This window comes from Bactrocera neohumeralis, chromosome 6 (genome assembly GCF_024586455.1).
Source record: "Bactrocera neohumeralis isolate Rockhampton chromosome 6, APGP_CSIRO_Bneo_wtdbg2-racon-allhic-juicebox.fasta_v2, whole genome shotgun sequence".
In the NCBI taxonomy this organism is placed as follows: domain Eukaryota; kingdom Metazoa; phylum Arthropoda; class Insecta; order Diptera; family Tephritidae; genus Bactrocera; species Bactrocera neohumeralis.
Window position 1 is genome coordinate 39884911 of NC_065923.1, and position 13022 is coordinate 39897932.

Below are 13022 nucleotides of genomic sequence, written 5' to 3' on the forward strand. Positions count from 1 at the left end.
TCCTGTTTGCTTTGGAATGCACCTTGTATTATTTAGTAATGAACACACGTTATACTATCATGCAACGCTTCACTTTTACTAAACCTTTAAATAAAAAAATTTAAATATTGTCCTTTACATATGTAGCTGTTTTCTTCGGCTTACAGCCCTTATCCGAATATAAATCCGGCTCCATTTCGGTTACGCAGACACAACAGCTTTGACAAGGATATCAAAATCATTTCCAAGTGAATTGTTTCAGAAAAAGCTTAATGTGCATTCCTTGGGGCGGTGCATTCACGAAAGGGTTAACAATAAAATAAAATAAAATAAAATAGTAAAAAATCAAACACAAACGATTGAAACATAAACATTTATTTAAATAAACCCCTAAAACTAAATTACATTTCTTCAATAAATAATTTATGTAAGTTTGTGGTGAGACAGAGGCGCTTAACTAATTATTTGTTTTTATTGTTATAGGATTTAGCACTTATTCTCAAGAGCATACATCCGTGTTGCCAGTGATCATACAAGGATTTAGCGCATTCAGCGCATATAACCACTTATGTACCTAGAATTATTGTTAAACATACAGACATAATACGTTAGTTATGCCGTCTTTGATTTGCTAGTTTGTCATTTTACGGTCTTTCACATAAATTCCTCAAATGCAATCATACACATAGATATTACGTAAATGTGTTGGTAAACATATAACAATTGCGTCGCAATAATAATTTAATTTAAGTCTAGCTACATAGGCATTATAAGAAGTGATCAATACGATACCCAGACAATAGGAAGGTCACTTAAAACTTTTCTAAGCAAGAGCATATTACAAGGGTTAAGGTCAAAAATAACAATTCGCATTAAAATTAAATATGAAAACACATAGAAACAATTGAAACTACAAAACGAACGAACGAACGAACGAGCGACGAAGTCGCACAGGACAACACGTGCCTCTTAAAACTATATTCAGTTGTTGTTATTGTGTATGTATGTTTGTATTCAGCTATACGAGTATGTGGTACGTTACTATGTTACTATCATTAATATTTGTATTTGCTTTTTGTATTTGTATTTGCATGAAGCCAGTTTGTGCTTACGTGAAACTCAACATTGTGTTCCGTGTGGAACTAACATAGTTACATAACATACATACCTACATACGTAAATATGTTCAACTGATAAATGACTTATGTATATAAAAAATCTAATTTTTTGGTTCTAAAAAGGGCAGTCGGAAGCTAGCGGGTTTCTTTTCACATGTAACGGCCGTTAGGAGGCGTGTTTCGCCACCGCTCGTTGGTGGTTCAATTGGTATTGAGCGTTGCGAACGATCAATATGTGGCGGCAGTTGCAAGTTGATGGGATCGCGTAGGCGTCGCAAGTCGTATTCAGCTTCGGCGATTTCACGTCTTAATTGATTATACTTTTCAATGTCAAAGCTCTTCCTTTTGGCCTTTTTGTGCATTGTAATCAGGAAGAGACGATCCCTAACTGTTTCGTAAGTGTATTCCTGAAAGAAATATAACATATGTATATGTAATCAATAGGTTTAGGTACAATACAAAAATAAATTAAATAAAAGTCTGCGTCCAACCGTCCGTTTCCTAACTCGTATATCTCTATGTTTCCCACAAATCACCCCCATCGGACGTTGATCTTGCAGCTCTGAACTCGCGAATTGCAACTTAATTCACTTCGAAGTACCAATAAAAAATAGCAACCATACCTAGTAGGTAATTAAGCTGCCTTCGCTGAGTATAAATAACGGATGATCCCAGTAGAGGTATTAGTTTGGCATTTCATCATGGAAGGAAGGATCGCCTTAACAACATTTACAAATCGTTTAACTTTATTACGCTCAACTTTTGGTCACCATCACCTATCTGTAGACCCAGAATTCATTATTGGATAACATTCAACCGAATAGACCACGTCCAGCACACAGTGAAGAAAATAAAGCAGCCATAGCTGAGACTGTGCACGAAGACCGTGGAGAGACGATTCGGTGCCGTTCGCGGCAACTTGGACTGACGTATGGAATGACTTGGCGCATTTAACGTCGAGATCTCGCGCGACCTTCTCAAGCAACATCGCTTCGCTCTATGGGCTCTTGAAAAGTTCCGATGTTTTTTAGGCAAATTTGTTCTGCGATGATGTCTATTTCTGACTCAATTGGTATGTAAATAAGCAAAATTGGCTTTAATCTGAAGAGATGCAAGAGCTGTCATTTCATCCAGGAAAAACAACGGGTTGGTGTGGTTTGTGGGCCGCTAGAATCATCGGTCCATATTCTTTAAAAATGACGCCCGTAAGAACGTAACCATCAATGGCGACCGTTATCGTGTAGCTCATAATCTTGGCGACATTTGGTTTCAACAAGACGGTGCCACTTCCCACAGATCGCATCAATCAATGAATGTATTGAGCAGATAATTTCACGTTTTGGGCAGTCGATCGGCCACCAAGATCGTGTAATATCACACTGTTAAGCTTTCCTGTAGGGATGTAAGTCTAAGTCTAAAGCATATGCAAGACATCACACGTGTCATTCGCCAGTTATCAGTTGAATTGCTCGAACGAGTCATCGAACATTGGACTCAACAGATAGACCATCTGAGATATAGCCGCGGCCAAAATTTGAAAGAGATAATCTTTAAAAGATTTCAAAATTCTGTGTGTTTAAAAAAGTAGGGAACCTCGAAATGGATCACCTTTTATTATATTTTGTTATTTGGTGGATAGGTCGAAAAGTCTTGCTGACTTTTTAATGTCCATCTATATAATTTTCAGTATGAACTAAACATACAATAACAAAAAAAAATACAATCAATGAAAAGTACTAGAAGTTATAAACAACCTTTATAGCATTGACAGACGGCAGCGTTAAACCAGATTAATTGCATTTTTCGATTGGCCACCAAGATCGTGTAATATCACAGTTAAGCTTTCCTCGGATATGTTAAGTCTAAAATCTATGCAAAAATTGCGCTTCGATTCAGATTTTGTTGAGCAAAACATCACACGTGTCGTTGGCCAATTATCAGTCGAAATGCTCGAACGTGTCATCGAACATTGGACTAAACAGATAGACCATCTGAGATATAGCTGCGGCCAAAATTTGAAAGAGATAATCTTCAAAACATACGTACCAAAGAATATGCTTTCGAATGGTAGTAAACATTCCCCATAAGATTTAAAGTTTCTGTGTGTTTAAAAAAGTAGGGAACCTCGAAATGTATCCTCTTTTATATCTTTTATTGTATTTTGCAGCTTGGTGGATAGGTCAAAAAGACAGAACTGACGTCTGCTGATTTTTTAATGTCCATCTATATAATTTGCAGTATGAACAAAACATACAATAACAAAAAAAATACAATCAATGAAAAGTACTAGAAGTTATAAACAACCTTTACTCTCTCATCAGTAACTTCGAATATACGTACGAGTTCAATTATTATTGTAACGAATCTAAGCTCTAGGAATTATTATTTTTAACATATTACCGATTTCGTTAGGCAGTAATAAGCATATAGGGCCATCGTGGTGCCATATGTAACAAAGTATGTGACGGGTTCCATGATGTCCCAAGAGTATTCCCACCAAGTAAGGCGCGCCAAGACGCCAAATTGTACCGCCATTAAACTGAGTCCGACCCACGTTGCGACGACCGTTTTACGTTGCGCTAGTTTAGCAAGTTCCTGCTTTTCCTGTAAATTTAAGAAACGTTAGATATTTTCCATATGAGACCTACTTGCGTATGCGTGTTATAGAAACATTTACCATTTCTAGAGGTGATATTTCAAATTTTAAATTTTCTATTTTTTTCACTAGTTCTTGTTCTTTGTGCAAATGATATTCGCCGACATGTAAAGCTTCATACAACTGTAATGAGAACAAAATTGTATATAGGTTTTAAAAATTTTACTTAAAATAAAAATATGTTTTAATACATACTTGTGCTACTAAAGTTCTAACATCACTAAGCCTCTTTAAGTCTTCAGAGTCGATTTTTTTCCTTTTAGGAGGGATCACTTCGTATTTGTTATCATTTATTTGAAGCCTGAAAGATACGTAATTTAATTGTATTAAAAAATAATAAAAACAAATAACGATTTTTGTAAACATCAAGGAAACAAATAGTTATTCGAATCAGATTAGATTATATATTATATATATCACTTTAATATGGGTTCAAGTTCTCTTTAAATCAGTTCTGTATCTGGATCCGAACTTTTTGGAAAACGCGCATGCTTCTTGAACAATTTTTTAAATATTTTCTCTTCATTACTCACCAAAATGGCTCATCCATAAGGCTGTCGATGGCGCAAGTGGACGCTATTCGTACACCACATTTGTTCAGCACAACCGCTCGATCAATACCGTGATCTTCAATTTTCAGCATTTCGATAAGATCGCCTACTTTGTGCGACACGGGCCTCAGAGCAAATCGGCATTTTTCCAATCTGCTTGGCAGCGGCACTGTTAGGTGTGGAAGTCCTTGTATATATTCAACGTAGACATCGCCTGCAAAAGGTTGAAAATGAGACCCATTAAAGAGAATATTATAAAAATAAAATATTTATAGAGGCTTCAAAATATACTGGTGTGTAGTTTTGATATACAAAATATAGAATAAATATGTTTATAGTACAAAAATAATAATCTTATATATAAAAATAAAATGCCTTTTTTGTATGTCCGCACATTACACCCGAACCACAGCAAGGAAAGACGTGAAAATTTGCAAGGGTATTCCTTTAGTCCTGGAAAAGTTTCTATCGGTGGCCTTTTTTTGCAAATTCACCCTCGATTTCGCAATTTGTTCTATATTTATAACAAGAACGCTGAACCGATTTCGTGAAAATAATTTGAATTGAACCACGGGACGATTTCATCGTTTTATGTTAGAAGCCAAAAAATGATTATTATAGTGTATAGTATCAGATAATGCAACAAGAAAATAATACATATTTGTCGAAAATGTTTCATCATACATATTTAGTACGATTCCTTCCCCTTCTTAAGGGATCGTTACAGTGTGACCCAATCCGAAAAATATGTAGATTTTCGCCATTTTTTTGCCTATGGAATTATATTGCTAGTCCGATTTTTTTATAAATAAATACGTTCATAACGAATACAAAGATATGTTTAAAAATAAGTTAAATAAATGGTTTGAAATGACAGGTAAAAAAAGGTCTGTACAAAAACGATTGACACAACTTTGGTCTAACGCCAAAACTTAAGGGTTTTACTACACTGACCTAGTACCATCACCTTGGAATTTTAAGTTTTTTTTTTTGAAATTTGGCAAAATGGCGGCGGTTTGAACAAAAAGCATCGAATTTTGACCTTTTTCGACAGTATTTCGTTGAAAAAATTGCAAGATTTCACAAAAAAAAAAAAAAATAAAAGTGATAGCGAATCAAAAAAGTGGAAACCGTTTCGAAAAACACCATTCTGAGAAAAACGTGTTTAAAGATTGATGTGTCGCCATTTTGATACACTTTCGTACAAGAAACGCTGTAGCTATTACGTAATCACCTTCTCTCTCAAATTTTGAAAGAATGTTTCGATGAATAGTATCAGATAGTGCAACTTATTTCCGAAATGCTTTTCACTCTGAGACGATCCATTTAAGGTTTACGAAGTCAATAAAATATGTAGATTTCCAATTTACCTATTCCATTATATTGCTATGACGATAAATAATACCCTTGACAACAGAGAGCGATTGTTTCCGGGTTTAATCTAATGCTACTCCATAAATATAAACGGTCATTGAAAATCGTAGCCTTTTTATTGCAATTAAATAGTTTTTTGGACTATGTAACTTCAAATGGCCAGTATGAAACCTGTTGTGAAAACATTTCAAAATTATATCGACTTTTTAAGGGGTTATATACAGTAAGAATTTTCAAAAAAAATATTTTTTCATTTTATTTTCGTAATGTAAATATATTTAAGAATAAACTTTTCAAGTGAATATATCATCGTTCCGGTGAATATTTTCGAAATTGACGCATTTTGTAATGTTTTTCCACCTTTTGTTTGCAATTTGCTGAAATTGTCTATTGATCTCTCCAATTGTTATTTTTAACACGAGCTTCTGAAATATATTTTTCATATTTTCGAACATATTTTCTCACGCTCTTTTCCATTCAGGCATTTGAGGAAAGCTCCTGCCTTTGCCAACTCGTCTGCTTTTTCGTAACCGAAAATGTTCCTAAAGATTGCCGGGATTTCTTTAAAAAAAATACATCTAAGTTAAGTAAGTTAAGCTTGTTTTTATTTAGCTTAGTACAATCTCTCTTGCAGTTGTGAACTATACTGGAATTTGTCATGGGTGAAGACAATGCCAGCACGAGGGCCACCAGGCCGTCCGTAAATATAGTTGCTTTATGTATATTCCCGTGGTAATTTCTAATAGAACTTCGCTTCTTGGAGGTCATTCAATGTCAGAATTTCTTGAAATAATTGAATCTCCAAATTCGGTTGTTGCACGTGCTTTGTGGTTCGTAGCCCGTCTTGTTGGAACCAGATGTTTTCAAGATCAACTTCTTCCAATTGCGGCCATAAAAAGTTGATATTCATCGATCTATACCGTTCTTCATTGACAGTAACGTTGTCTCCAACTTCATTTCAAAACACGGACCGCTGATTCCACCAAACCAAAAACAAAACCTAACTGCCAATTGCGATAAATATCAAAAGAGGCCAGAATCATGGGCCGACAACTCTAAGATTTTGCACCACAATAATGCACCGTTACGTACTGCATTGATTCTTGCTGAGTTTTTCGCCTTTTTCGCCTGATTTAGCTCCGTGCGATTTCTGGCTATTCAGCAAATTCAAACGACTGCTCCGGAAAACCGTTTTGAGTCAATTGAAGACATTGTCTTTAACAACTGTTTCGAGGATTGGAACATTGGGGCTAATGAGGATTACTTTGAGGGGGACGGCATAGATTTTGAAAAATAAATTAAACATTTTAAAATGAAAAAAAGTATTACCATTTTCTGCTAATAATAGTATACTCGGTTATAAATAAGTAAGTCTCTAAATTTCTATCCTCTCGGATAAAAATATGCTTTTCGAACAAAATGGAACAGCTTAGTCTATTCAAGGGCATGCAGTCGCATTTTCTACAAGGACTACAGCCAATTATTGTTCTTTATGTACTATATATCAGAGTACTCCTTTTTCTATAATTTCATAAAAAATTATGAGGGTTCGTGACACAATATAGGTAGTATCTCTCATCATTCTCTATAGTTTTTAGTCTCCACTTCTGTAGTCATACATGCACCCCCCATTAGACATGACTTTTACCCTTGAAATTACTAGTAAAAACCATGAAAATTTCTTTGTTCAGAATTGGTCACTGACACCACTACTACACTGGGTAGAAAATTTGACTAGTGCTTCATCAAAGTTTTTCATCAGCATCCTAAAAATGATAGATCAAGGAAAAATGCGTGCAACAAAGCCTCTTCGCCAAACACGAGTAATTACGCACATTCAATGGGCAAATAATTTCATGCTGATTGGGAAAAAGTAAGTTTCGTGGCAATGGTAGGCAATATATGTATGTATGAATGTAGCGGCAGAATGAGTGCTTTCCTTCATGCACGCGTACATATTGTCACTTTTATGGTGTGAATCTCATTCCTCCACCGCCCACAGTCAAGGCTATTGACTGATTGGAACGCCGTAGAAACTTAATTGCTCAACTATGCATGCACAGACGTGATGTTTGCTGCAGCAGTTAAATGTTCTCAATGCTCTCTAGAGCACAACTCTTCACGCTGAATTCGAATGGAATTTTCTTTTCGATCTCGCATGTTTGATTAACATTATTACTGGTACTTGGTAGTCGATAGTAGTTAGGAAAATATTACGAATTGCAAAGTTGATTAGCATTTCATTACGAGCCTTACATGTGTAAATATGTATGAAGATGTTGTGAGCAAGCTTCATCAAATGAGAATGTCGAGGGCATAGCATGAAATATGAATGAGGGAAACAAATATTTGGAACATTGAGCAGCACTCAGAAGCATAGGCGCTCAAACACACATGAAACTGCACATAAAACAAACCGAAGCATGAAAATATTTGTGGCATTTTTATTGAGAATTTTACAAAAAAATTAAGCTTTTTTGAATTTACCGAAATTATTTTGACTTGAAATAATCAGTAGTTGAAATCCAAATGTGGTTTATCGAAAGTGAAATGTGGTAGCTAAGATATGTGAATAATGTAGTTTTATTTACTCTTCTTTCTTAACGCTATCGCGTCAGTACACAAGCTTTTTAACGAATTCAAACTGCGAAAGACTCCTTCTTCAAAGATATTTTAGAGTATTGAAGAGTATTACATAGGGTTTATCGGACAAAAAATAGCCTTTTTTCAACTTTTTTTTCATTTAAAAAATGAAATATTTTGTTAGAATTTTTTATTGTTAAAAACATACACTGCTAACAAAGAAATTCTGACATTTTTGGAAAAGTAATATTTTAAACTCGGCCATTGCGACGCCATTTCCGGTGACCCCTCGGAAAATTGATGCGCCCGCGTTGGCAGGATAACTCTTTACAGGATCACCTAAAGTTAAAAAAAATACGTGTTTTAGTTAAAACCTTAATTTAGAACTTGGACGAAGGAAAAAGAATCTGAAAATTTCAGTGAAAATTTCGTGACATTTTCTTTTCAAATATGTAGTTGTAATCGATAAAAAATCGCTCATCCAAGTCTTAAAGAATTGTATCTCAAAGACCTGTGTAAAATTTCATGAAGGTCGGTTGAGTAGTTCTCGATAAATCTTTCCAACCGACTTCAAAAACACAGTTTCGAGAAAAACGCGTTTAAAGACGGCGCATTTAGCCTAGCTAGCCTCTAGCGCACAAGTTCTCAAGGCTGTACCCCCGCAATTATTGCTCGGATCAAATTGAAAATTTAGCAAAATATTCTAGATTGGTTTTGTAGAATTTAATAATATAATACTCGATTTTTTGAAACCCAGAAACCCATACAACTCCTTAAGAACATTAGAAGAGGTTTCCAAACTAGATTACCAACTTCAAGATAACTCGCCGATATGTAAAGCTTACTCTACTTCTTCTTCTTTACTGGCGTAGACCCCGCTTACGCGATTATAGCCGAGTTACCAACAGCGCCAGTCGTTTCTTCTTTTCGCTACGTGGCGCCAATTGGATATTCCAAGCGTAGCCAGATCCTTCTCCACCTGGTCCTTCCAACGGAGGTCTTCCTCTTCCTCTGATTCCCCCGGCGGGTACTGCGCCGAATACTTTCAGAGCTGGAGTGTTTTCGTCTATACGGACAACATGACCTAGCCAGCGTAGCCGCTGTCTTTTAATTCGCTGAACTATGTCAATGTCGTCGTATATCTCATACAGCTCATCGTTCCATGCGATATTCGCCGTGGCAATGCGCAAAGGACCATAAATCTGTCGCAGAACCTTTCTCTCGAAAACTCTAAACCTTACAGAGCAAAGATATACTCAGGGGTACCAGTATGAAGTGAGTATGTGTAGAGAACGTTTATTGTGAACGAGCCATAACTTTTCTGTTTGGTTGGCATGACATCTAACACACATATTTAATAACCTTACAGTCATTGAACAAAAAATTTCATATGTTGTCAATGTCAAATTTTGTACCGATGATGAGGAAAGCATTAATTTTTTGTTTCCATTTGAAGAAAAGTGCTGCAGAGTCACACCGAATGCTTGCCGAGGTACATATATATATGGTGATTATGATCTATTAGAAGCAACATGCAAAAGATAGTCACAACGGCTCAGAGATAATTTTGATGTAAGAACTGTAGAACGTAGATGATCGGCAAATTGAATGAAAAACAAATGGAAAACCGAAAAGACACTTGTGAAATTTTGCTTCAAAGAGCCCGAAAGTAAATAGCAGTCAACTGTGTTTGTGTATCCAGTTGGGCCAAATGCAACAAAAGTTGTGCCCATAACTTTTAAGTCATATTCGTAAACCTGAAATATCCTCTTTATAACTGTGGACTCTGTTGCACCCGATACTCGCTTTAGTGTCTCAACAGACACAAGGTCTGATAAACGTAAATATAATTTCGCATTTGTTGAAGTTGTGCGTGTTTGTTGGAATAAAAGAGCAGGCAACCTACTGAACGTAAATTCGTGTTTCCACATTTGTTGTAGTCATTAAACACAAACATTATTAGTGCTCATGTTATCATCTTCTTAGCTTCTTTCTCAATTCTACATAAGCGCCTTTTCTGCATTTGCTTTTATTTATCAGTTTGCTTGCCACATTTGCAGGTTTTCGCTGCAATTAATATTATGTTCGCCCACCAAAGTATTGTTCGCTAAAAGCTTTTTTTCTACTCACCATTGGCCAAGTGGTTATCTATTTCTCTGTGTGTTTGTTGTTTCGCCAACCTACAAGCGTTTATTGTACACTCTGCTTGCAGCTCATTTTCACGCCAAAGATGTGTGTAGTTTCGTATTAATTTTCTTTTTAAATCAAATTTCTTTAACGCTTGAGTTATTCGCGACGACGGCGCCGACGCCGCCGCCGCTGCCACTGCGCGCACTTGACTCTCATTGGCGTCATCATGGCAAACTTTATGCGCTTATTGCTGTACTCCATATAACTGCAATGCTGAAGCTACCATCTTCATTATGTTCATCATTGTCTTGGGATATTCAGTCATTAGCGAGACTTTGGCGTCATAACTGGTGCGCGAGTACCTACAAACATATGTACATACATATGTATATACATACATATGTGGGTAAGTGGTGCTATTTGGCCGCTTGCTGGCTTGTCAGTTGCGGTTGTTGGCCATCACTGCCGCCTGCACGTCTGCCCCACTGCCGCCACTACCCAGCGCCACCAGCGCCGTTGCTGATTATTATTTTCATGCACTTTGATTTTTTGGGCTTTTCAGTAAGCATTTCACGATTATGACTAGTGCAGCCAGCTACTTACATGTACTTGTACTTGTAATTTGCTTTTTTTCTCCATCGGCGCTTATTAATGGAATTAAAAATTCAGTTAACTTTCAGATTTTCGCGCTTGCAGACGTTCCCGACGGATCGCCCATGTACGCGGTCAGAAAAACGGTGCATTAAGCATACTTGTGTTAGTGTTAGTTAATTAAAAAAAGTATATATTCATATATAAATAAAAATAACAGTGTTACTTGTGCATAACAAACAGAAAATATGCAAAAAAAAAAATCGTGAAAACAAATTTGCAATTCCATTTATTGTGACAAAGTTTCAAATCACTACCACAAATGCTACAAATTCCAGTGACAAGTGAAATGTCAAAGTGAGATTGACTGTCACTCAAGCAGGATTAAGCAATCAAAGTTCATACAGTCACAAAGTCTTGCGAAGAAACAAAAAAAAAAAAAAGAAAGAAACAAAACACTTGTTATCCACCAACCCACAAGCAAAGATAGGGTCGCTGCGGTGTTGTTGACGGCGCTGACACGCATACCTCTCTAACTCACCCACTGCCACCCTACCACATCCTCAAAAATTCTGAAAGTGTCAACTTATTTACTCGATTGATGTTGTTTACCCAGCCATATGTTCACACACACACGCCGAAAACTCTTTACAAGACCCTAGGGATGGCAGAGGGAAGTGTATTTGATTAACCATCGAAGAAATTGCTCGCCCTTTCTCTCATCACCGCCAGTTAAGTGTGCGCTGCTCAAGCGCCAAATGGCGGTCAAATGGGATATTGACAGTTGATGCCTTGAGGAAGACAAATAACAGTTCTTCAACGACTTTCCATAATGTTGCAAAGTCAAAAGAAATTTTAAGTGTCTGCTTGAAACTTCGAATGTCCTTAGCGAATTTGTGTATAAAAATAAATAAGAAATATAAAACTTTGCAATATTCACGTCTGCTTCCTCTTCGATTTGTAGCTATGTAGAAAATATTGTATAGATTTGCTTAAAGGCAATTGCTAACGTCTCTAATGCCAAACATACAACGCAATGTTTTCGAATTTTCCTGGGTCAAGTCTTGGGTTTTTTCTATGATAATAAAAATAGTTCCAATTATATACATATGTATATGTATAATTGTGTGAGGTTAGGTTTTAGGCTTCTAAAGGGTGATAAATTTTGAGGTTCCCTACTTTTTTTTAAAGAAAAATCACAAAAACTTCAAATTTAATGCGGAATGTTTGTTATCATTCGATCGAAAATTCATTTTCATTTATTTTTTAAAGATTATCTCTTTCAAATGTTGGCCGCGGCTCCGTCTCAGATGGTCCATCCGTTGAGTCCAATTTTCGATTATTCGTTCGAGCATTTAGATTGATAACTGGTGAATGACACGTGTAATGTTTTGCTCCAAGGCCTGAATCGAAGCGGGATTGTCCACATAGACTTTAGACTTCCCTACAGGAAAAGGTCTAACGGCGTGATATCCCACATTCTTGGTGACCAATCGACCGACCCAAAACGTGAAATTATTTGCTGACCGAAACGTTCTCTCAATAAATCCATTGATTGATGCGATGCGTGGGAAGTAGCTCCGCCTTGTTGAAACCAAATATCACCGAGATCACTAACTTCAATTTTGAAGAAATATGGACCGATAATACCACCCCAAACCATTGTTTTTCTGGATGAAATGGCAGCTCTTGAATTTCTTCATGTTGCTTTTCGTCCCAAAAGCTTGTTTACACACTCATTGAGCCAGAAATGGGCCTCATAGCTGAACAAAGTTTGGCTCAAAAACCTCGGATCTTCTTAGAACTGTTCAAGAGCGAGGCGATATCGCTTAGGAAGGTCGAGCGATTTCAGTTTTCGCACAAGCTGTATTTTGTTCGCTTTTAATTTAAGATCACGGCGTAAAATGCGCCAAGTCGTTCATATGTCAGTCCGGGTTGTTGCGAACGGCGCCGAATCGACTATCCACAGTCTTCATGTACACTCTCAGCTACGGTTGGTATATTTTCTTCACTGCGTGTTGGACGTGGTCTATTCGGACG

At 36.6% G+C, this 13022-nt stretch overlaps 1 protein-coding gene across 2 annotated transcripts in view; it reads right to left on the minus strand.

The window, feature by feature from the left end:
• Nucleotides 1-338: 338 nt before the first annotated feature.
• LOC126763580 (calcium uniporter protein, mitochondrial) overlaps nt 339-13022 on the minus strand; it is a 190116-nt gene continuing 177432 nt past the window's right edge. For both annotated transcript variants that reach the window (XM_050481220.1, XM_050481219.1), the window contains 5 exons: nt 4287-4518; nt 3949-4054; nt 3775-3876; nt 3498-3701; nt 339-1504 (listed from right to left, as the gene is read on the minus strand). In XM_050481220.1, the coding sequence (XP_050337177.1) occupies nt 1199-1504; nt 3498-3701; nt 3775-3876; nt 3949-4054; nt 4287-4518 (950 nt within the window). In that variant the 3' untranslated portion in view covers nt 339-1198. The remainder of the gene's footprint in view (nt 1505-3497; nt 3702-3774; nt 3877-3948; nt 4055-4286; nt 4519-13022) is intronic.